The sequence below is a fragment of the Porites lutea genome, chromosome 2 (assembly GCF_958299795.1).
Source record: "Porites lutea chromosome 2, jaPorLute2.1, whole genome shotgun sequence".
Classification (NCBI taxonomy): domain Eukaryota; kingdom Metazoa; phylum Cnidaria; class Anthozoa; order Scleractinia; family Poritidae; genus Porites; species Porites lutea.
In genome coordinates this window covers 16870842-16896286 of record NC_133202.1, presented here as the reverse complement: position 1 = coordinate 16896286, position 25445 = coordinate 16870842, and the positions used below count along the sequence as shown (strand labels likewise).

The 25445-nt window shown below is 37.4% G+C and overlaps 1 protein-coding gene across 4 annotated transcripts; it reads right to left on the bottom strand.

The window, feature by feature from the left end:
* Nucleotides 1-66: 66 nt before the first annotated feature.
* On the bottom strand, nucleotides 67-25391 carry LOC140927892 (integrator complex subunit 8-like). Of its 4 annotated transcripts, XM_073377588.1 has the most exons (31): nucleotides 25256-25391; nucleotides 23173-23237; nucleotides 22770-22885; nucleotides 22399-22465; nucleotides 21588-21661; nucleotides 21047-21106; nucleotides 20032-20074; nucleotides 18150-18467; nucleotides 16461-16547; nucleotides 15308-15475; nucleotides 14232-14489; nucleotides 13498-13589; nucleotides 13202-13283; nucleotides 12416-12509; nucleotides 11702-11841; nucleotides 10809-10919; nucleotides 10089-10246; nucleotides 9269-9321; nucleotides 7812-7930; nucleotides 7050-7134; nucleotides 6740-6821; nucleotides 6605-6638; nucleotides 6431-6493; nucleotides 6211-6281; nucleotides 5751-5869; nucleotides 5175-5278; nucleotides 3854-3904; nucleotides 3549-3628; nucleotides 2805-2869; nucleotides 1680-1723; nucleotides 67-667 (listed from the first exon to the last, which is right to left on the bottom strand). In XM_073377588.1, exons 1-31 carry the CDS (start codon nucleotides 25389-25391, stop codon nucleotides 551-553), a joined length of 3156 nt encoding a protein of 1051 aa, XP_073233689.1. In that variant the 3' UTR covers nucleotides 67-550. The 4 variants fall into 4 exon arrangements, with proteins under 4 accessions (XP_073233689.1, XP_073233693.1, XP_073233690.1 ...); XM_073377589.1 differs by lacking the exon at nucleotides 3549-3628 and having other exon boundaries at nucleotides 530-667; XM_073377591.1 differs by lacking the exons at nucleotides 67-667; nucleotides 1680-1723; nucleotides 2805-2869; ... (1 more) ...; nucleotides 3854-3904; nucleotides 5175-5278 and adding an exon at nucleotides 5318-5501.
* Between the last annotated feature and the right edge of the window lie 54 nt (nucleotides 25392-25445).

The following is a 25445-nucleotide window of genomic DNA, read 5'->3' as shown; positions in this document are numbered from 1 at the left end:
ATGAATCCAGACAGCTTTGAAACCGCAGATTATTGTGGAACAGCTCTGAAGAGTGGTTTCAAAACAATGCAGTTTCGGTGTCTGGATTCACTGGTTTCTTGTAGGAGGAACGGGTCGATTCGGGTAAAAAAGTATGTGGTTTCAAAAATATCCACTATATTATCGTTATCGACTTCTGAAAAATTCTACCACCACCCTCCTTTGCTAAGGCCCCTTTCACACTAAACCATTCTTAAAACTGTTCAATTTTACTACAAACAACTACTTTCTTTCTGCACTGAAACCATTGCAAAGTGGATTAAATATGAGGTGGATAGTGGACTGGTAAATCAATGTGGATTGATGTTTGTTGGGGCTGGCCGATGATCGTGCCCTCCATTTATAATCAATACTTGTCTTTCCCCTCTCTTCTAAAAAAATCGCCTGATCAAGCAACAGTACGCACATGAATTCACTCTTGTCTCACATTTGGAAGTTGCCTTTATTCTATTTATTTTTTAATTCACAATTTAATTTTTCGAAGCTAAACTGCATGATCAATGGACCTGGATCAGAGATACTGTTTTGCGAGTGTTCTCAGTAGCTTGGCTTTTCTGATTTGTTCAGTGTGCTGGAGAAGCTCCGAAGAATTAAAAACGTTCAGTTCAGGTTGACTAATTGTTTGTATCTGCAACAAAAATAGAATAAAATGGTACCTCAATAGCATGTCCTTGAAAAAAATTACTGAAAATTCTAGTATCTACCTTAGGTGCCAGAGGCGTTTCACGCGCAGCTTCCTTTTTCAGTCAGCTCTTTTCACGGCGAAGCCACTCGTGGCCTCCCACGCACACGTTCTTAAGGCGTGGTCACGCTTTCCTTTTGGGGTAAGAAAATGAAAACCAGGGATGAAAACCTATAGATCGTTTTCACATGACGTCACGGCGGCCAAGTTTGTGTACAAAAAAAATCCTGTGGGAATTGAACTCTTCTCACATGTTAAAACTTTCTTTTATTCCAAGCAATTTGCAAAGCCGCTGACCACGTGAATGAAAACGATCTATTTTTAAAAAAGAACGTTTGCGTGGGAGATTTATAAGCTGCTCTTGGCACGAGAAACCTCTGGTACTCAGGATAATTATTATGAGTAGCGCATCTTAAGATTCTCGCATTTTAGCGTGACTGATTTTTTCCGGACAGGTCTTGCTAAAGAGGATATATCAATATTTTATTGATGAAATAAACTTCTTCTATGATCGTAAGAAAATCGCTTAAATTTGACTGACACGTTTGGATAATTATGTAACAATCAAAAAGGATAAAGTGACATCTTATTAGCGTGTCTGAAAAACTGGGTTTGATCTAATTTACCTTCAGACGTCTTAAAACTCACAGCTTTTTCACCCATTGGCGAATTTCTCAGAAATTCGTTGCCACTATGTGTTTTCAAAACCTCGAAACCGTCTTGCCGCTGTTGACGCCACGGAGTGCGTGTATTTGTTGTACATTTCATTCATCTTTAGTGAACTGGTGACTGACAAAGGGGTTTTTTTCCATTGGCACTTCATGTCACTGGTGAAAATTACAGGTAATTTATTCACGTCCCTTATTAATTACTTACTGATAAAGATGAAGGTAACGAGATAAAAGTAAAACGTGCAAAACGCGCAAAGTTCTAACGAGAGGTAAGATAACGAACTTACTGTTAGCAGCTTCTTGTCGTGTTGTCCACGCTTAGCGTGAGTGTCTACATCAAAGTGAGTCAAAGTTAACAACAGACAAAACACGAAAAAAGAATGTAAAAAACCACACGTAAAAATTGTTAAAGCTTCAAACACAAGACACAGCAACTGGAAACCATAAAAATAGTCTGGATTTCATACAAACTACTTACAAGGTATTCTGTGTGGTCTATTCAAGGGTATTAAAGCACATTACTTTAGGAATGATGCAGTGCATGCCATATGAACTGTACACGTAATCTTGATTACACCTAAGGCTACGCAAAGGTGTCAACCCCTTTGGTCTGTTAAAACCAAACGTAATGGGAGACACGTTTGACAACAACCGAAAGGGTGGCCAGATAATCTTTAGGAACGAAATATCGTACAACGTACGCCTGCGATGACGCACTAAGAAATGTGGTTCATCTGAATGCATAACGCGTCTTGCGCCCGTCTTTATACTAGAGACACATAACCAGACGAACTACAAAACGTTTGATGAAGTTTGTCCAGATGGATAATGCGCCCTTAATATAAAAACAGGGTCTAGAGGGGGTGTCTGGATCACGAGTCACGGGTTGAATTTCCGTACTTTCACAAATCACTTTACCTTTAGGAGTCATTTCGCGAATCACGTGATTAGGTGACGAACTGATCAAGTCCGTCAACGATTCTTAGTGGTTTCTGGACTACTATAGGCAAGAGTTGGTCTTAAATGACCCCTTGATGGGAAGGAAACAAAAAGTATGGTGCCGATCAAACTGGCGATTCCCTGCTTTTTGTTTGACCACTACAAATTTGATTGGTAATGGATTTTATTGCTATAAAATCGAAGCCCTACAATTTTCTATTTTTACATGGTTTAACTTCGAAGCCTTGTCACGACACTCACATCTGTTTTATCTGCAGAAATCTCGATTCACGGACTAAAATGTTAGAGGATCACGCGTCACAGTGTACATATAATTCACGAATCATGACTGTATTTCATGAGTTTTTCCGATTCAAGCTCTTTTTAGCGGTCAATTCACGTATCACGCGAAACCCCTGTAAAAACGACCAGTGGTGTCAGTGTCTATCCCCTAAGTAGCACCCAAAGGATACAGGTTAAATATTCTAACATTGTAACATCCCAGAAGAAGCCATAATAAAAATCCATCGCGTCGGAGCTGTTGAGACAAAAAATAATAATAATAACCATTTTGGGACCACTTAACTTTCACTTATGTGTTTTTATTAACAATTGATTTCAAAGTCTGATCGTCAATCGGACATTATGTCTCAGGTTTTTAACCAATGTTTAGCGATCTGCCAGATTAGATAAAAACCCGCGAGTATAAGAACCTGTTAGGCTAAAATTTGCCAGTTGGGCCCCTTCTATACACGTCAAGAACCTGTTTAACCTAAAATTTAAAAAAGGTTCTTATTTCCTAAAATCTATCAAAAAAAGTACGCTTGGGCAAATAAGATAAGTCAACAATCAGGACACATTAATTTTTGAAGACATAGGTGCCTTGTTACTCCAACTGCAATGTAATGAAGGATAATGGTATGTAGATTTTATTTAGGGAATAAGCAGAATACCACTAAATACTCTTAGCTACAATGTATTGTTTTTCTTCAAAAAATATGAACCTTTTTAAGAACCTGAATAGCCTAAATTTATGCTAATACCATTTGTGTAAGAACCTGTGTAGGCTAACTTTGGAAAATGCAGGTTCTTACTCGCGTGTTTTTACTGTATATTTATCACAAATGCATGAGTTAAACACTTCCACTCGGCAAGCAACTGTTTAAATCAACATTAACCTTTTTATGGAAAATCCCTATTAAGTCATCTCTCAATACCTTGAATTTGCTGCTTGTTGAAGAGCTTTAAATGCTGTTGTATAATCTTTTACTTCCATACATTGACAGAGTAAAGCTGCCTACAGAGAACAAAGATAATTGCAATCACCCCAAGTCAAGAAAAAAACAAAGTCACTATATTATATTTATATCCTAGTGTTCATACAATCCCTGTGACTTGCAATGAGTATAACATCGGTTTTTGTTTTCCAAGAGACCAGCGCGTATATTTGCAAGTAATATTACACTATGGCTAGTTCAGCAATGTGATTTGAACACAATAGTAAATTTAGTGTAACTGTAACCTGAATATGAGCTTTCATCGCAGAGCAGCATGTAACCATCTTTCTGTAAACCTATAAAAACATAACAGAGAAATTTTTTAAAATAAACCGCTGATCATCTCCTGACGTGTGGTTCGCTATTTGTTAAGCAGGTTTTCTATACTTAAATATTTAGTAATTATTGGATGGGGTTGAGTGAGATATGAAGAATTATGCAATACGATTGACGACAAAGGTATTGATATCGGTAATCATGTTCCAGATTTGGCCATCATTAGCTGGTTATGAAGAATAAGCCGGAGGATAAAAAACGGAGAAATCGTTTGAATTAATAACAATGCTTCTTATCATGGCAAGACACTCTGCACAAGTCTCTCTTAAGGTGATGTTACACGGAACGATTCGCAACGACATTGTTTCGAATAGTTACAACACTGTTCCAGCATTGCAACGCTGTGTTGCGCTAAAAATTGTCGTTACGAATCGTCCCGTGTATAATCACCTTTACTCAGGTTCAAAACGTTTTGACTCACTGACTGTTGTATACTTACTTAATACACCATGTCCTAATAAACAAGACTCCAGTATAACAGGAGATGATTTAGAAAAAAGACAGAACATTTTATCGTGTGCGAGCCAAAATGGTGTCTTGCCATCGAAACTTGCACCAAGTCAGGGACTGAATAATGGACAGCACAAATACGACCTTACACAAAACAACTAGCCGAGGCGAGAAACACGAAAAACTATGACTTAAGCAATCCCGTTCCCAGAGTCCGCCAAACTTTTAGAGACCTTTAGCCTGAATTTCAGACGATTGGATAGTGCGCGTACGTGAGCCAGCGTTATTTTGGCGGGAAAACATGATAGCCGTCATCATTTTACTACGGGATTTAGCGACTCAGAGAATGTCGTGGTCAGATGGAAGTTATCGGTTAGAAGTTTTATCATTTTGCGATCGGGAGAGGGCTTAACCTCCTTCAATAAAAATAGCTGTGCTAACCTTTCTGGTAAAAAAGTACATTGAAGCTTTCTGGGGTGGACGAAAAGTTTAAGTTAAATCTCATCCTCGTAGTCGTGAGAAAATCTTGTCCTAGTTAAATCTCGTCCTCGTCCTCATCCTCTAATCTAAAGGTAGTCTCTATTGTTGGCATCAAGAACGACCACCGACCAACTCACTGACTGACTGAGTGACTAACACAGGATAACTTAGGCTAAGGGGGCAAGACTTTAATTAAGCAATCATCAGAATCGACAAGCATACGTAATACTAACGGCCTGCGTTAGCAGTTAGTTAGCCATGCTTTTATATTTAGCTTTTTATAGCTGTTAGAAGTCTTACCTGATCATCCCAGACATTGGCTGGAACCGGCAAGTTAAAAAATGAAGATGAAACAGCGCCAGCCTCAAGATAGCATTGCAGAGCAGAGGAATAGTTACCGGAATCTACAACAAGTCATATAAAACATTTATAAACAGAATACTCGATGTTTTATTTGTTTTTCAATTCCAACAATTTTTGTTCCTGTTGCCACAGAGGGTCAGGGCTTAAAATCCTTCGCAGCACACAGCTGTCCTAGGCTTGCCTGAGTAACCCCCCGGGCCCCGCCCACGTTCAGGCCAGGGGGATGGTGACACCATAGGGATCACATCTCTCCGAAGCTAACTCCTGAGGTAAAAGATACTAACGTCGCAATCAGTTAATTTCTCTCAAAAACATGTATATGCACACTTTTGTCGCGGTTTCAATTTTATTTTCTTTTGTTTTTGGGTATGGTAATGTATGATGATGAGTTTGAAACAAACGAAAACAAAATTTGAACCAAGGATAAAATTGAACCATACCATATATTCATGGAGAGCATCATGCGTATTTGTCAAATAAAGAAAACAAATATTAACGTGGTGTAAATCGTACCTAAATAAATGTCACCCAGTGTTTGAAGCCAGGAAATATTGTGATGCTGAACGGAGAGTGCATGATGAACAACCGCCGACAACGCCAAGCCAATGTGATCAAAATTCACATTACCGGAACTGTCAGGATTAAACAAAGTTTGTGTGGATTCAACATATAATGTCGCAGAGATAAGTTATTGATGATCATTTTTATATCGTCTTTGTTGGTTGTTTATTAACACCAAGCCCAGCCTCTGTTCAGGGGACACGTCTATTCAAGGGACACTTTCGTCGGTCCCGAGAGTGTCCCCTGAATAGAGGTTCCACTGTACTTGAAAACTATAAAGTAATTTTCGGGCGCTGAGCAAAAGGTGAAAACGACATCTTGCATCCATTTAAGTCACCATTTTTCCGTAGCTCTAGAGTCTTGAGAAAAGGGGAAGAGGTTGGAGGGCAGTTGGGTAAATCAAGCAACTTACTTTGTAATGGCTGTGGGCCACAGATGGCTGTGCGAGCTGGATATTTCTCTTTGATTGTTGGCCTCGTCATTCTTGAAAATGAAAATGTGGATAAACTGATTGACCCCAATCCACTTTTAGGCAGAAAAACTTAAGTGTAGTAACAACTAGTTGTAGCAAATCCTTTGCAAAACAACAATCGAACCGAAAAATCATTATCATTTTACTGCGATGTACAAACCTTCTTAGAAGCATTTCGTAGCCTCACTAAACATGAAATCAACACAGTAAGAACTGTCTCCTCCTGGGAAAAAAAAGATATTTGCATGCTAAGAAACCCACTAGCAATGTCAGGTTTAGAAAGAAAAAGCCAACATCGTTCTGCAGGGTACTTGTTGTAGTTCAGTTCTATTACCTTAAGTTTTCGAACAAAGTGAATAAGGTTTGTCCTGAAAAATATAATAAGAGGCATATTCTACATTAATGCATCAAAATGTCATTTTCTTCAGAAATAAGGTAAGAATTTATTAAACACTGAGGTAGTTCTTACAGTTTTACTGCTCCAGCTCCTTGGGTTCCATCAGCAGGCCTTTTTTGTTGTACCGTGTTGTTGCTACTAAATATCTTCAGAACTACAATAACAAGAAAATTTACAAATAAGGGAAGGATACAGCATTCACAAGAAGCACTCGTCACCATCCCAAGAACAGTTGTTATTCATCACCAGTTCATGCACTGCTTTCATTCCCCATCATCCCATGTACAGATTTCATTCCCACCATCCCATGGACAATTTTTGTTCTCCACCGTCCTGTGCACAGTTTTAAATCCCCACCATCCCATGCACAAAGTGTACTCACCACCATCCCAAAGACTTCTTGCAGGTTTCCTCCATTCCTTCGGTTTAGACAGGAAGTAACACATTGATGCCAACAGACTACTAAGCTAGATAAGGAAGAAAAATACAACAGAATTACGATGATGGACTTTACCCTTCATCCTCAGTAGTTTTGCATTTGATAGGGAGCACAGAAAAGACGCAGAACATGTTACCAATCCCCATAAAGCAAAGGTAGTACCAGTTACCAGGATCTACCCCTACGATCTCTTCCACCAGTATTGGGAGGCTTAACTAACTACGACGGCGACAACGTCAAAAAACAGTTGGTTTTATGAGCAAAACAACAGCTCTGCAGGTGCATCACGCTTTTCAGTACATTTCTTTGACGTCCACTGTTTGACAACGACGTGAAACCTTCCAATGCGACGTTTTGTGGAGGACGTGGACATACGACGACAGATTTTTCTTTCTCTATTTGAACATGGATATAGCCCTTAAGAATTCAACTCCAGGAAAAGTCGCCTACATTTGACGAATTGAGCGGTTCCAGATAGACGCCATAAAGTTTGAAAGGACGCAAATTCATTTTATTAGTAATGTTTTGACTGCCGTCGTTATCGTTGTTGCTTAAGCTCCTATTACCTCCTATTACCATGGGTCAGGTTTCTGGAATAGAAAGAGGTTTGACTGGGATTTCCTAGGTATCAGATAAACGTGTCAAGTAATGGCATTCCCTCAAAAATGTTAAAAACTGCTACCGATAGTATCTGTAAATACTTACAGATCTATAATCCAATGTTTGTGTGTTTTCATCTACCCTTATTTCTGACAGCAGTTCCCATTCCTTGGCATTTAACAGAAAGGCATTCACCTGCTCCTCAATATGATTTTCTGCCGCCCCTTTAGGAAACAACAACAATTCAGTAAGAGACCCGTTACCAGTCGTTCCTGGGATTGTATTCGATGAGAAGCGTTACATCACGGGAAGCAAGACGAAAGTTGGGGAGAGTCCCTTCTTTTCCTTCTTCCTTCTGCGAATCCCTCGAAATCTTCATCTCGTTCTCCAGCCCCAGGTTACTAGAGAGCTTGAAGGTGATGTTACACGAGACGATTCGCAACGACGATTTTGAGCGCAACACAGGGTTGAAGCATTGTTGCAACGTTGTTTCGAATGGTTACAACATCGTTCCAGCATTGCGACTCCGTGTCGCGCTAAAAATCGTCGTTGCGAATCGTCCCGTGTAACATCACCTTCAGATTTGGGGACCAGAACGAGTACGAGTGCGAGATTTAACTTAAAGTTTTTGCGTGTTTTCAAAAAAAAGACACACCGGAAAGCTTCATTTTACTTTCTTTTTTTTTTCACCAAAAAAGTTAGTACGGTTATTTGCACTGAAGGTAACCTGAGATAAGGCCCAATTTTAGTGGTTCTCATACATTCTCTCCAACGGCAAGGAGGTTACGCCCTCTACCGATCGCAAAATGATAAAAACTTCTTACATTTGATGACTTACATTTTGTTCCCGCCACTACGACATTAGAGAGATTAAGATTCAAGTTTACACCAAACGGCAGACGTGAATTTGTACCACGTGACCAAGTTTTCCCCTTATTTTCCGTTTACTCTTTACTGCTTCTACGCAAAAATAAGTAGTCTTATGCCTGTTTTAATCATAGGAATCGTTCGGGACTGTTTTAATCTGTGTATTTTCTATTCTGAGAAATTCTCAACTTGAGTCTGACGTTTGCCGTTTGTGATAAACGTCAATCTTAATCTCTCTATTCTCGCAAAAACTCGTTGTAGAATGACGACGGCTATCACCTTTTCCCGCCAAAATGACGCTGGTTCACGCGTGAGTAATACTCAGTATTGAGAAAATCTCGTTTTCGTAATCGTTCTCGTCTCATGCAGAAGCTAAAACTCTTTATTATTAAAAAACTGGACAGTGCTCAACATCAGATACATTGCTAAATATCCATTGGATGAGAATTAGGGAGACAAATTTCATTCTTGACTGATAAATAGAGATTTATCCCATGGATATCATCGTTTATTATTTAAAAAACTGGGACCCGGAAAACAACATGTATCACTTAAAATAAAAAATACCCAAGGGACTGGAAAGGAAGGAGTATCAGCTTAAGACTGGGGTATTTTGTGGAAAAAAAGGAAGTCACAAATAACTTTGACAGTTGACTAAACACTGCGCTAATGGACATTGTTTTACTTTTACTCACCTGGAGCAGTTTGCCACATGTAAGACTTGACCCTGTTAGTTATCTCATCTAATCTAAAAAAAAATCAAAAGAAAAAAAATTGTCATCCTTCTCAATATAAATTCTAATGGATCTTGATCATCCCATATGTTTTGACACTTGACTGAACATTCCTTCTTTGAAATGTCTTATGCAACGTTTTTATGAATCCGCAAATTTTTCTTTGCGGATTCGGCTTCCGTCCATACGTATCCGGTGAATCCGGCATACGAATCCGCACCTTTTGGAACCCGCTCTCCAGAGTGGAAATTTTTGAATACGGTATGAATCCGGAATCGTCTGGACGCTAAATCCGGATATGTCTTTTTATCCGGTGATGTAACAAAATCGAGCCCAGTTCTTTAACGTGAAAGGCAGAGCAAGATGCAAATTTCGCGCGCTTTACGACGCAGGCTCTGTTGCCAATATTCCCAGAGGTGTCCTGGGTACTAGAGTGAATCATTTGAATACAGATCCGTGTGGACGTGGAAATTTATAAATACGGAATTGGCGAAAGAAAAAGTTGCGGATTCAAAAATATCCGGATACGTGTGGAAGGGGCCTAAGATCGACTACATAACTATTAAATCACGCCAATTACTTTACCCTGTTCACTTTTTTATTGAAGAATTCTTTCGTCTTTGACCAAAAAAAGGACATTCTAAGGACTTCAACACTGTAGACTAGACTATGGAATACTCCTGACTTGAATTACAGAGACATTAATCACCAGCGATTATCAAATTGTTTGCCGCAAGCCTGAGTGTCCCTTCAGCAATATTTGTAAGGATTATAAAGATACCTTTTGCTGTTTGACTCATTACAAATATCAAGAACAAGAAGCTCTTGATGAATTGCAGCCTTGACTCTCTCCAGTGTAGGGTTCACTGCACCCCTTCCAGCCACAGTGTTCACCATCCCAAGAGCATAGGACAGAAGCTGAGAGGCTTTGCTATATTCCTGGGGGAAAAGTAACGTCAAATGACTTGGATATAAGCCCTGGTTTATTTATCATTCCCGTTAATGCTACACGGTAACTCTTGATGGGCAAATTTAGGTTGGCACAATAGATCATTTCTTGATTCATGCACAGTACCATAGTGCAGGATTTATAAGCAAGCGCGACGACACAGGCAAAGAAGACGTTACTTCCAAAATGAATTTCAAGCGCGTTTTTTCAACTCTGTCATGTTTGCTTAACCTCACTCGTCCAATTTGACAAATGTAAGCGAATATCCTAAATATAAATTCTGAAGGAAAGAATCCAAGTTGATTCGAATTTTCTATATGAGTATTTAATTTCGCGAGGATTTATTTTCGCGGGTCTTTATTTTCGCGATTTTCACTTTACAATCGCGAAAAACGCGAAATAAAGACCCGCGAAATTTAGTACCAATAAGGTAGTTGTACTAGCCACTCACACGAGATTTTCGTGTCTGGCGCAGGCTTCATCTACTTTTGTTACCATAATGGTTTTAGGACAGTTACTTTAAAAACGCCCTAAAGCTGTGGAGTAAAGTACCTTAATGGCTGAACAGTGTATAGCCTTAGAGAAGAGAATATGAAGTATATCCTGCTGCTGAAGATTTTTAATCTCCTCTAAATGGCTCTTGTAGAGTAAGCACGCAAATTCCTTCAGCGAAAAAAGAAACAAAATTAGTTATCATTGTTTAAAGCTGATAGTGTCAAGAAGTGGTTGGAGAGGGCGACTAAGGGTCATATTCATCATGTCATCTTTTAAGGGTGAGTTCTGGAACAAGATTGGAATAGGAAAAAGCCAGAAATCACTTCTTTTGGTATTCGTTGCATGCAATGCAATATCTAGAAATCTGCTGGGCGTAAATAATTCCTGATGTATGTAGAGTCCGAAAATCACGGTTAGAAGAGATTTTTAACAAAACTTTTGCTTATTCCTATTTCGGAATACAATCAATTGAACTTACCCAAAGTTAAGTGGTAAGGTATCTCATAACAACTGGCCATTGTTAAGAAACAGTGCTTATGACGTATCTTAGGGAGTTTCCACAATTCGGCACTGTAACCGGTGATCAATTGTTTCCTGACATTGACACTCTAAAACAGCGGTAAGAAGGAGGTATTTGTGGAAAATTATGTGGCTTCAAATGAACTGAAATGGGAAAGGTCAATGGCAAGGATAAAGCTTCTAATGTAGCGCTGCGGCAGCCAGCAAGAAGGACTGCAAACCACCTACTTCACCTGCATTGACAACCTAAGGGACACCGGACTGAAAACAGTTTCAGAAAAAGAGAACTTCCGGCCAAATTAGATACATAGACAGACGCCGAATTAAAATCAGCTAACGAATATTATGTAAAGTCTAGAGGCATTTTTTTTGGTCAAAAAGCAAGGTTTGCGCCAGGGTTTCAAACAGCGAAAGAGATAAAATAGCATTACCTCTGAGAACCGTCTTCCTTTCTCAAGTTGGTGAAGCTGTTCGACCAGGGTGCTGATCTCATCAGGATCAACTGTGTGTCGCAGCTTATCACAAAGGAAGCCTCTCTTTAGGTCAACGCTCTCTTGTCCTGTTACAGCTGCTAGAACATACAGCGAAATCACTATGACTAACGCAAAATCATAACTAAAATTGTAGCAGCAGAGCTCACATATTTAGCAAATTATTGAATGAGGCTGATTATGACCTGAAGAATTATGCAGATGGTGGAGGATGTCATCCACCGAGGCCAAAGGCAAGTGCTTCTTTCTTCCAGACATTCCTCAAAAGGTTGCTGTCATTCACCAAGCGAGAATTTTTGAAGGGTTCTTACATTTGTTCAATTAAATTTTGTCGGTAATTCTGCTATTTCGTCGTCGGGTAGCCGTGACCTTTTTGCATTTTCTTGAGTACAAACAAGGTTGTGATTATATACAGCACTGGGGTTATATACCATCCTATCGCTGGTACATTGCTCGCATCTTTTAAACATAGTAAGCCCTGGATGGTTATGAAGAATTAGTCGAGAAATTGAGCCAAACAGAAACGGTTAAATATTTTAAAGGAATAATAATCAGCAATACCTAACTTTATTGAGGATAACTATTCCTATTGAGCCAAACAGTCAACTGCACTACACTGAATCAACTTACTTTTCCTAGAAGGAAGCATTTTACCTTCAGTACTGCACTGTGCATTTACTGGAATCCAAGATAGATCATCTGGTTCAGTTTGACTTGATGTGTTCTCGGCCACGTCCATAGCTTCGTCCTAAAAATAAAACCATAATAATACCGAGTATTGAAATTTACGGGTATATCTTATTTTTGAGACTCAATTCAGCAACTTTGCGGAACTTGCATTAGTTTTGTATTAATAGGCCTAGCTAAGTCTTTAAGGTAAAACAAGTAAGCAGAATACAGCCAGACAACTGATCACTTTGGGGGAGTTTTAAAACTTTGTTTGCTCACAGTTCTACTAAAGGAAAAAATGTTCCCAAGTCACATTCCCAATATGATCTTGACAGGTGTCCATTTTCTAGGTAAATACAACTCTCTAATACTGAAATTTCATGCTTTTAAAAGATCCATTCAAATCTTGAGACATGTGGGCCAATCATTGTGTACGAACCTCTTAACGTCTCTAAATATACACAAACGCAATAGATTTACAGATTGTTTATTTAAGCCTAATTCTAAACATCTACTTAATGTCCGTCTACAAAAAGGTAGTGATTGTGGTAGAAAACAAGTAAAGAAAAATCTGTCTCATGACGTAGTCACTTGAGATGTTCAGAGGGAGTAGATCTCTACTTTTCAAGTAGCAGAATTGATCGGGAGCCAGTCCTCTATGTCGTTTTACAGTTGCCCGTTAATCCAGTCAATCAATATTGCTAACAGACTAGAAATCACCGAAATAAATCAACTCTCCTTAACCAACAGAAGTCAAAGAAATGATTGTACCTCCTCATCTAAAAAAATTCTTGCCGTAGAATTCCTAGCAATTTCCCATCCATTCACCAATTCACAGTTACAACAAATCAACCTGAAGAAAAGAAAGTAAACGGAGAGAATAACCTGTTCATCAGCTGATATTTTGAGTGTACTTGAGCAGGTATTTTGACCAGTGTGTGCGCCTTTTTCAGGGATCAAACCTGATTAGACTTTGAATGATGATGTTAATGCCTTTTCTTAATTTAGACACACACTATCGTGACATATTATTATCACTGGTCCAAAACAATGGTTTTAGTACTCACTGGACAAATGACTTGAGAACTTTGAATCTGTTGCTATCTTTTACACTTGGAGCAGCTGACTTTTCCTTAACTGGTACTGATCGTAAACAAAGCTTGGAGAAAGTTACATAAGGTTATAGTTAGCTCTAATGATTTGATTCCAAAATGGGATTATTCTAAACACTAGCATTACAACCGTAAAAAACTAATAGCTCTTGAATTACACTGTTATATGGCTTTAACAGTGAGATCAAGTTGGGCAAAAAGGTTGGTGATGCGAGAATAATACCTACAGAGTTGCATTCTCTGGTTCCAGAAAATATCCATACCCGCTAGAAGGGTATTTGGACATGACAGGGGGAGAGGAAATTATGAACATCTAGTGTAAATCTAAGGCTAGGTTTACATTAAAGGAGATTTTTCCAGATTCATAAATGTTTCTGGATTTATAACCTTTTAGGGTATCCGAATTCAAAGACATTTAGAATACACATGTATTAGTCAATTTGAGAATGATCATCTGGCTAAAAGTGTTCCCTATCAGTCTCGACTCAGGATTCAGGAACTCTGGACATCCACTATTTTAGATTCACACACCTGCAAGTAAGTGACAAAAGAAATCTTGAACCAAAATGTTATAAATCTAATGTCACAAATCTGAAAAATCTCCTCTAGCCTGTCTTGAGTCTGCTTAATAAAAGATGTCTGCTCATTAAACGGATGGCTTGTGTTTCAAAATGGAAAAAAAAACTCACAGAGAAAACAAGATCCAGATGTTTCTCAGTACAGTTTTCCAGCGATAACCAAAATGCAGTGTTTGCTGGTCTTCCTTCAAGCACTTCTCTGATTATATTACACACCATGGCCTGCCTCTCTAATGTTATGCTGTCAGTAGCTTCATCTTCTTCATCCATTCTTTGGCTTTGTGTTTTTAGCTCTGTGACCAGACTTTCTCTGTATGCTAATGGCAATTCAAATGCGACATTGTCTTCCAAAAGTAAAGGGATGATATCCTGTGACAGAGGCATAACAAGATAAAACACGTGTAACCAAACACTACCTTGCTTAAATATTCCAATGCACACAAGGGACTTTTCTGAACAGAATTAGTCTACATTTAAAACCTGTTAGTTATTGCATTATATGGGCTTTAATAATAATAATAATAATAATAATAATAATAATAATAATAACTATAATTATAATATTCAAGCTGAAGTTGAAACCCACCCACCCGCCCAAGTTACACGATTCATTCTATTTCTCTCCTGCCCTTCCATCCCTAACATCTTATGGACCACTCTCCCATGAGCTTTACGAGGTTCTGCGATACCCTGGCATATTTCTAGTTATAATATGTCAGAATGCCATGGGGCATATTTCAGCGGGACAGCCTATCTTTGGTGCAGTCTGTTAACTGTCTAACATAATATTGCTATTGAAAATCTTGCAGACGTAAAAAGGAAAATACAATTTAGGACCGAACAGTCGTCGTCCTCATCATGTCTTGAAAATAAGAGTGACTCCCTAGTGAACACAGCCTGGGGTTTTGGTTTTGAAGAGAGGGAACGTTACTGAATTTTAAGGAGGAGTGGATCTGTCTGATGAAGATAGAATTAACACTATAGAATGAGAAGGTAAGAAAATAATACTTGAGGATTCCTGAGTATGATGATTTGCTACAAGAGAGAATGAAGAAAGAGCTGTCAGACTGTAGATCATTGGCCACTTCAGTTTTTTTTTGTTCTTCAATCTTACATGTACCAAATTTTCATATCATCAAAAAGCAAAATGGAATCTATTTGAGCATGTGAACACTAAGATATATCACCTTATACCCTGTGTGTCTACACTGCTCCAGTCGTACAGTCAGGGATGGTTTGGTACTTCGAAGAAGTGTGCTTGGTGTGGATGGTACAGTGCCAGTTAGACCACAACATGCCATGTAGTATCCACACAACTTATCTTCATTGACAGTGTAAAATGATGACTGAGAGCACTAAAATATAATAAAACAAAATGATCAGTTAAGTTAAAAGTGCAATGTCGAAAAACAGGGAGGCATGAATGGTTTGAAACAGATGATTTGCAAACTCCAGGCCAATAGCCAGTACAGAGGCAACTTAGAAAGACCACTGCTTAAGTAAAATTGTGTTATAAATAAATTTATAAATAAATAACTAAACAAATATCCTCTTCCATTAAGGGGCTTTTCATGGATAGTAAAACAAATTTTTAATATTTCAAATGGAACATAATGAGTTTAAGAATCCCAACTTGTAGGAGGCAAAGCAGTTGGCTATTTTACAAGTGTGGAGGAGGATTTAAACTCAAAGCTAACATGAACAAATCCAGCCAGTAGTCAGGGTGAGACTTCTACTCTGGGCCTCTGGATTACAGGTCAAGCACTCTAACTGGTCGACCACACAGCCTGTTCATGCATGCCTTATTAAAAAAATATGGGATTGGCTAAGCATACAGTAAGTTTGTTTTCCTGATTTTGCCTCAATAGAAATATAATCACTGTAGTCTGGCTAAAGTCCTCTTGTCCTGAACTCTCTGACCTCTCAGGTTTGAGTTTGTGTCCTGTTGTTGTTCATGTACGTGTCACTGTGCAAAATTGTTTTGTTAAGTCATCACAAGTTTGGTGTATTGTGGTTTATTGGTTTAAAGTTAGTTACAAATGTAGATTGAATGTGAACATTCTGTGTTGCCATTTTTATGCCAATTTTTCTTGTCTTGCAAATTTCACAAATGAGGCATAATGAACTATAAAAATCCATTGCAGTAAATATTTTTTGTTTGCATTTCTCCCAAGTCGAAGGATAATGCATGGTTTTCCCACATACACCAAATATTGACAATAAATGTAGTTGTGGATAAGCTTTTGGAAAGGATTACCCACAATACTTTAAAGGAACTATGCCTTTGCATTTGAAAATGATGCTCCCTTGAATATGTATTATAGTAGAAAGATTGAATACCTGTGCGTTCTTACAGCTCTCAAACAACTTCATTGCTTGCTGAAACTTTTCTTGGTAGAAGTAGAGGGTTGCCAAATCAAACGAAACCTGCAACCAAAAAAATATAACTGTAAATTTTCTGATAACAGAAACAATGCCAATTACTAAAGATGCAAACTTAGGGCCCTGAAAAGGGTTTATCAAAACTGACATCCTCTACACTAATGTTTTCCTCAATCCTGTAGTTCTAATGGTTTTCCTCAGCTTATTCCAAATTCTGAACATTCATTTTAAAAAGCCCCTTACTGAAGCTCTAAGTTCCCTCACCTTTGGAAAACCATGCAGCAATAATAGGGAGCTTTAATAAGCAATGACAACAGCAATAACAATGAGAACGGCGAAAAAGCAAAAGGTTTAGATTAGCAAAACAACAACTTTGCAATCACGCTTTTTTGTAAATTTCTTTGCCGTCATTGCACGACTACAACTTGAAAGTGCCTAATTTCGCATTTTGTTGAGGACGGGAACACAAGAAAACAACTTTCTTTTTCTTTTCCTGAACTTTGATACAGTCCTTTAGAATTAAACTCCAAAAAATTTTACCAACATTTGATAAATTAAACGTGATGAAATAAGTGCGATAGGGGTTTGAAGCAGCGTGAATTCACTTTTTAAGTGACGTTTTCGTAGCCATCGACGTCGTTGTTGCTTATAGCTCCCTAATAATTAGCAAGGGTGATGCAAGGAACTTCCCTTCCTTGAAATGATGCCTGAGTTTGAATACTGGCATCAACATCCTACGTGGGTTGAATTTTTTTGGTTCTCTCCTGGTTTCCTCTCTTATTAAAGACCAACACCTCCAAATTCCAATTCAATCTGGGAAGCATGGAAACATTTCAAGGAAATCTTAAGAAATCCTAGGTGCTCCGTGGTAAACAAATTTCAAATACATTGGAAAATGATGGAATAAGATCTTGCTGTCCATTTCCTCTAAAATCCTAATCCCAGTCTTCAATAGGCCAAATCATGCATCCGAAAAAGCCAACTGGGAACCTTCTACAAAAGCTAACAAAACTAATAACAGTTAACAGAATGTATTTCATGAGTAGGTGCAAGGTGATTTTCTGGGTGAGTGTTGTCCTCAATAGGATTACTGTTGATGACAGTCACTCTTTTGTGTCTTCTCGTCATTGTTAAACTACAGTGAAAAGTTTGAACCCAGGAGTCACTTCTGAATCAAAAGTAGGAGCATTATGATTGTCCGGGTGAGTGTAATCCTGAATAGGACTGTTGTTGACAGTGACTGACATTTCGACAACCTGTGCAGTAGTTTCAGGTTCAAAGTTTGTTATTTACAGTATAATAAATTCTCATCAAAATAACAAGCTTTGATAATACTGCATATTTGACTGTCATGCACCCTAATGCACTTTCGACTGGTGATGGTCTCACTATGACTCGAGCTAGTTATGTACTAGTGGTAAACAAGAAGACCTCAATCAATTACAGTGGAACCCCGCCTTACAGCCACCTTGGCAATATGGTCACCTTGTTATTACTGACACTTTTCTTACAAAAAACCCTCTTAATGTGGTCACCCGTTAAAATGGCCAGATTTTTTTTGACCCATTGGTGACCGTATTAACGGGGTTCCACTGTATTATTATGAGAAGGGAGATGATAACCGGGAAATACAGATTCAAACATTACCTGAGCAATAATATCCTCCTTTTTCACTTTATAAATCTCATTAGAGAAAGTATCAGTGTCTTCACCAGTGTTGGAAGTATTATTAGATTCATTAGAACCATTCTCAGCCTCAGTCTTACTCTTGGTGCCATCAACTTCCATGTTCTGTGCAGGGTCATCATTTGTTGATGCAGCCTCACTTACAGTTCTTTCCTGTCCTGATTGCTCCTTTCTGTTTTGATCAGTCACCAAGGAGGGAGGTGTGGGGAGAATCATGTCCTCTGTTACCTCTAGTGCTTGGTTGAGGATGTGGATGGCAATGGGAAGTTGTTCTTGAAGCTGTGTTGTGTAAAAGAAAATCATTTATGATAGTAGATCTAACAACCATATTCAACATTCAAACCTCCAGGAAGGTTGGCTGGTTATTAAGATCATGTTCACCAGAACAGTGACTAAGGCCTAAGTAGACAAAATGTCAAACTTTTTATGAGACGAACCAAACTCAAATTTGGGACGACCTAAATTTAGTTAAGATTGTCTGTTGGGTCAGATGTCGAACTTAGGACACATCAAACCATCAACTGAATCAAACAAAAAAGCAATTTTACTGAATTTTCCCAGAACAAGGCTAAATATCATCATCATCGTAAAAATTTTTAATTCACAGTTTAGTTCATCACGTGTTAAGATCGACCTTTGTCCCAGAGATGATCTTCACACGTTCTCTCCGTCTGAAGTAGATGGATAAAATGTGTTAGACGATCCGAACTCATTCAGACGAACTTAACTGAGCCAGATGTCAAACTTTTCATGAACTTAACTCACTAAGTTTGATTCTTCTCACGAAAAGTTCAACATCTGACCTAGGCCTAAGATTTCAGTTATTTTTGGTTCTAGTTTCCTTATTTTTTATATGAAGGTAGCTGGAGGGTCATGCTTATAGTAGCCAAGGAAAATCCTTGCCCTTGTCCCTTAGTACTAACAGCCCTGGTTTTCATTGATGACTGGAAATAATATTTTTGCCAGCCATGACCTGAACCCGCTGTTTATTGGATGCTCTTTAGTCATTACAGTGGAACCTCGATGTAGCAAAGGGACTGCCAAAATTTGTTCGAGCTTTAACAAGGTTTCATTTTATCACGGTTCTTTTTCACATATTTTACTATTATTGGGGTAAAGAAACTTGTTTGTTATACCGAGGACTTTATTACATAGAGGTTTGTCACATCGAAGTTCGACTGTAGGTGAAATCTTTGCAGATGCTATAATCAAAAGTTTGCCTGATTAGCAAAAAACACTTGTTAAACAACATTCGCCATGTGCAAGATGTAGTTCTATCCATGTATATTTTCCTATCAGCTAAAGTGCTGGTGACTCAGTCTATACATTCTTTCCAAAATGTAAAATATTTTAAAGAATAAAATTATTTGGTATATCAGATGGCAATTTTCAGAGAGTGAATTTTGCTATATCCTTCCAATATTATTCAGATTCAACATATTTGTAACTTGATTAGACAACTGATAGACATAATATTATCATGCTAACGATGAAAAATTCAAACAGCTGCATTGTTTCACCGGCATGTAGAATAGCTAGCCAGTCATAAAATTTCTTTCAGCAATAATTTCACATGGGTCCGTTAACTTTTTACACTTTATAACAAAATAAAATTTGAGATTCTTTAATGAATTTGGTGGCAAAAAAGAGTTTGAAGCCAAAAAAAATTGGAAAAAAGCTAATGAAGATATTAATTAACAATAAATTGTATAAATTAATTGATAAAATGAAATAAATATTGAAATAAATGAATCACACAACTTTTATCTGACTTTGCTTTAAATAAGTTACAGTACTTATTATTTAATTTTTATTGTAATGTCTTTCAAATGCTCTTATTTACCTTTCTTAAGATATTCTCATTTGCCAAGTTCTCAGCTAGGGCACTAAAAATGTTCCAAAAAATGTAACATATAAGCTCAGCCTGAGAAAATGGCCAGCATTTCACAACACCAGCGCTGGTTCCCCACAAAATAATGTCTGAGAAAGGAGCGCAGAAATTCTGTACTGAAGACACATCACTACCCACATGTAGGTAGTGCTTCTGATTGGTCATACCGCGAGGGAAATTTGCTTTGACTAATCAGACCCACTACCTAGATCTGGGTTTTAGTAATGTGTCATCAGTATGGAATTTCTGCATTCGTTTCTCAGTTGTCATTTTGTGAGGAAACCAGTTGTGGTGTCACAAAATGTTGGCTGTTTTCTCATGATCAGGCTACATAATTATAAGCATGAAAATAATAATCATGATTAATATCAAGTACAGCTACATTGTACGTAATAAAATTCATTTTATAATTGTGACAGATAAAAAAAGTTGACTTGAAAACAGGTGGGTTAAGCTCATACTCTCTGCTATGAAGTTATTTCCTCAAACAGGAATAAAATTCATCACTTCATTCTACTGTTTTTGTAAGAATCTAACTTCCTTTCACTCTTGTTTGCAATTTGTTTAAAAGACAGATAATGTCATCCTCTGGATAAACCAGATGTACTGTACAACTTGGATTATTAACCCAAATACTGATGATAAATACGATTATGTATATCAGTTAACTAGAGATTCACAAACTGGGAAATGGTGGTCGACTCAAATAATTTGACACCAACAGAAGAAGACAAAAAGTGACAAACTTTCACGTTTTTAATTTTTTTAACAGATGTAGTTACACATATCTTTTCAAAGTGACGACTGGTTCATGTAATTCAAAGCTTAAAATTAAAACTTGCAAGGCCAGAAGAAATATTTTTTTTAGGTAATGAGGAACTTTGGACTCCTCCTTTAAATTCTTTTGGATTGGTTGTTTCTGTTTTGAAAATATTGCCCTATTATTCTTCTATAACACTGTACCTACCCATTGCTGTTGGATTTCAAAACGTTTGGAAGGAAATGTTGAGACAGGGTTCTTATCACCCTAACAAAAACAATAGAGACATAATTTCTTAAAAAGTGAAAATTATTGTATCAAATAGTTTAACCAAATTTACACATTAATTGCCTATAATCATATGTGTGAACATGTGCATGATATTCTTTTGAGTGCCAAAATTCTTTGTGGATTGTCAAACAGTTTGCTTGGAAAACTTGTATATGTTGTAGTTCAATTTTATCCTTGGTTTAAATTTTATTTCCCTTTGATTTGAAGCATGGTAATGTATGATAATGAATTCAAAACAGAGGAAAGTAAAGTTTAAACCAAAGAATAAAATTGAACCACAACTTATGCATGTACAATCAAGCAATTAATGTGATTCACTGACAGTAAACACAAGCAAATGGCCACATACAACATGCCAAAAATAATAAATTAATATTTATCAGCAGTCCTTTGAATGTTTGTTATCCATACAAATTAAACAACAATAACAACAAAAACAATGCAAATAAATTCCTACCATCTGTAGTAAATGATAAGCGTCATTGCAGACTTTTTATCCAAGCTGCTTATGTCTATTTCATTTTGCATTACCTGAAGTTATAACCAAATCATAACCATAATTATTTTCAAAAAGGATATTCATTTGAAAAAAAGTGTTTGACACTACAGGAAGATCTAAAAGAAAACGGCAAAAATAGAGGATGTTCCAAGCCCATAAAAAAAATAAAATAATTTTTTACATAACTGGATATCTTAGTTTTTATGACATTTTTTTTTATAGCTATCAGTATAAAGATTATATTCCAAGGGAAAAACTCTAGTGGAAATAACTGGTAGAGGGTTTAATTTGCAGGACTTCAAAGTTCACTAAACGTGCAGTAAGATAACACCTTTACCCTAATCCTAATACATCTACCTTCAATTTGCACTTGCACCTGCAACTCAATCTCAGTGAATCACTGTTCAAATGTGACAACAATATTGCATATATCACTTAAACTAGCCAATGTTGTACTTTACAATCTAACTAAAAGCCTTGACGTGTTTACCATTTGCAACAGTATTTTTTCAGTGATACTCAAGTATAAGTTAATGATAACATCAGTGATAACTTTAACTTTGCACAATACATTGCAAGGCTACAAGTTGATGTATGCATGCAGAGTATGAAACTGATATACTATATCTAACCGTTGTAGAAAGACAAGGTGCCCCTTATGAGAGGACACAACATTGTACTTTAAATTTTTGCAAGCGCATGTACATCAGCGATTCAAGCCTCTTTCTAGGACTCAATACAGTTATTGCTCAACTTAACATTTACTTACTCCCTGTATCGATGTGTCTGATTTTATAAGTTCGTCTAACAGAATGTTTTGCCAGTGAAGAGACAGACTACAAGAAAAAAATAACAATAGTTAAACTGGGGTTATTCTGTTGTGTTACTAAGTATAAACTATACATTGAATGACTAATTTTTTTACTAATCTGCTGTCTTAAATCACATATTAGGGACACTTTATATTGGGGGAAAAGACATGCCTTTATAAACAAAGAGCTTGACCAAACAGACAATAACTACAGTTTGAGAGAATATTACTTACATACATGTAGGTCCTTTAATACCCACAATCAGGTACACTAACTTAATACACTCACAAAAGGTTAATAATTTAAGGACAAAACATTTTGAACTTACTTGTCTTCTAAGATTTCCAAATTCCATTTTAAGAATGCAGCAACCCTCAATGCTAGCTGGGAAAGACAACGGGACCTTTTGTTTTCACTTGGTGGAACTTCAAGTGGTCCAGTATTCTAAAATTAATATATAAAAAGGTGAGCATCCAGGAGAGTAAATATGTCAAATATTTGGTAAATTTACTCATTTTATCAATAAAAATTCTAGCACAAGGATTAAAATTAAAGTAACAACACAAGGTGAAGTCTGTGACATACATTTTAGAACAAACAACTTTAGTGCTCATAGCTGGGACCTTTTTGGTTGCTGAGGCAAGTATATATATAGATAAAAATATTAATATGTTAGACTTGCTCAGTTTTGTAAAAAATATCTGTATCATATCTCATAATAAGCACTCTACCAGAATAATACTCCCCAGTCCAGACCGCTCCAGAAATTGGACAATAAGTTGAGTTGCAGATGGTTCTACAAAGAAAAATATCATACAGTCACAGTTAGTTGCTATATTAAACTTATTCTCTGTTTGAAGTGAAAGTTATATGTCATGATAGCTGCTGAACTTTTCCATTTTCTTATTCACAAAATTTTCCACAGCAGCTACTTTCTGTCATACATGTGTCTATACCAGCTCCATTTTGATATAATTAAAAGTAGTATGTAAGGCAACGTCATATTCTTCTATTAGGCTCTTTAAGTTTGTTGTGTTGCAGTCAAAAGTATTTACATAATTTTTACAGGTCCAACAGGGGCTTTTAGTAGATGAAGGTGTTTAAAAGAGAGAGGTGTTTATTCTCATAACTGTAACAAACTCAACAAAACTAATGATCTTTAGGCAAGAATATAATATTATAGAGAGAGTTTATGAATAGCAGAATATCCAGTCCATTCATTGATACATCTAGATATTTAATGTTTTAATGTCTGCCATGCCAATCACTGAGCATTTTCTTCCACTTTTTCTTCCCTTTATCTCAAATATATTTTGTGTGTTTTTGCTGTCGCTTTTACCCATCAAAGGGAGGTGCTACTCACAGGAAAAAGTAACGGATTCCCATTTTTGATATTTTAGGGTATTTAAAGAATACCCATAAAAATCCCAAATTTGGCAAAGTGAGAAAAGTCCCAACCAGGGAATTCCCAACCAAGTTCCCTGGAGCATTAGGGGGGAACGGGAAAGGCAGTGGATGTTAGTGCGGGGCATTTTTGGACAAAAGCAAACTGATGCATTTTCATAAATTTCACGTCATGCGCAGGGTGGCACAGCGCTTGTGACATCATTTAAGAGAAAGCAGGACCAACTGTACATTTTACATTGCGATCTTTTAAACTCTATTCTAAATCACCAATACATTTATACAATACTAAAAATTATGGTTAGTTTGCTGATTTTGGAAACACATTTGTGGGCACAAATGGAATCTTTTTTTAATACCATATATTCTCACTTTGACCTCTTAATATGTAATGTGTAGTAGAAAATCAAAAGTATCAACAGGAAAGAGCAGTTATACAGTTATTGGAGAATAATATTGTGCAGTAAATTGTGTTGAAACCGTTGACATCTTTACGGGTAAGTGCATGTCACTATTCATTTTGGAATGCAGTGGACATTAAGGAGAGGGAAGAGGGGGGGGGGGGGTCTGACCTCAACATAGTAGCCAAGAAAAATCCCTGACCCCTGGCCCTTAGTACTAACAGCTCTGGTTTTCATTGATGACTGGAAATGATATTTTTGCCAGCAATGACCTGTACCCGCTGTTTATTGGATGCTCTTTAGTCAGTACAGTGGAATCTTTTTTTAATACCATATATTCTCACTTTGACCTCTTAATATGTACTGTGTAGTAGAAAATCAAAAGTATCAACAGGAAAAAGCAGTTATACAGTTTTTGGAGAATAATATTGTGAAGTAAATTGTGTTGATACCGTTGACATCTTTACGGGTAAGTGCATGTCAGTATTCCTTTTGGAATGCAGTGGACATTAAGGAGAGGGAAGAGGGGGGGGGTCTGACCTCAACATCCAGTTGACGTTAAGAGGGGCAAAAGTGAATATGTAGACGGCCCCTAAGTATGTGCCGCTGTGAAGAATATGGTGTTTTGGAAGTTAAGTCTGGGAAAGAAATCAGGGCATCTTGTTCTAGGAAAAGGTACCTTTTTTAGAAAATTGATTGTATGAAGAGCAAAGTTTCTGGTTGACATCCCGGGGGCCGGGGTTGACATTCAGTCTAGAGTACTCAGTGGGGAGTGCTGTCACACATTATATTATTGTACCACAGGAAAAGCGGCTTTACTCGAATTAAGCATAACAGGTTAAAAAAAGGTGAAATAATTGGATTGCTTAAAGAAATTGCCTTAAACGCTGGACGATCAAGAAATAAATCCAGCTTGTGGCCGGTAGCTAGAGCGAGGATTTGAACCCGGGAAACCGCGTACTAAACCACTCAGCTATCTTACGGCGCGAATAAATAATAAACATCAAACCTGCAAATGCACTCTCTAAATGTTTCTTTAAAGCATTGCCAGAGGTATCAAACAAGAATTCGAACCAAGAAACAGTGGTTTTCGGCAGTTGTTTCACGCTTTCACTGGAAAGCGCCATTTTGTTACGAGCTTGCATTCATTGTGACCAGCTGTTTTACCTGTAAAAAAAACTCCCTTCGTATATGCTATC

What these genes read in the sequence shown, in the direction of transcription:
- LOC140927892 (XM_073377588.1), bottom strand. Translation starts at nt 25,391, where the DNA reads ATGCAAGCTCGTAACAAAATGGCGCTTTCCAGTGAAAGCGTGAAACAA. An exon ending in CATGTGGCAAACTGCTCCAG is followed by an intron (nt 7,931 to 9,268) that starts GTGAGTAAAAGT and finishes TGTTTCCTAAAG; the next exon opens with GGGCGGCAGAAAATCATATT. An exon ending in AATGTTAGAATATTTAACCT is followed by an intron (nt 1,724 to 2,804) that starts GTATCCTTTGGG and finishes ACTTTGATGTAG; the next exon opens with ACACTCACGCTAAGCGTGGA.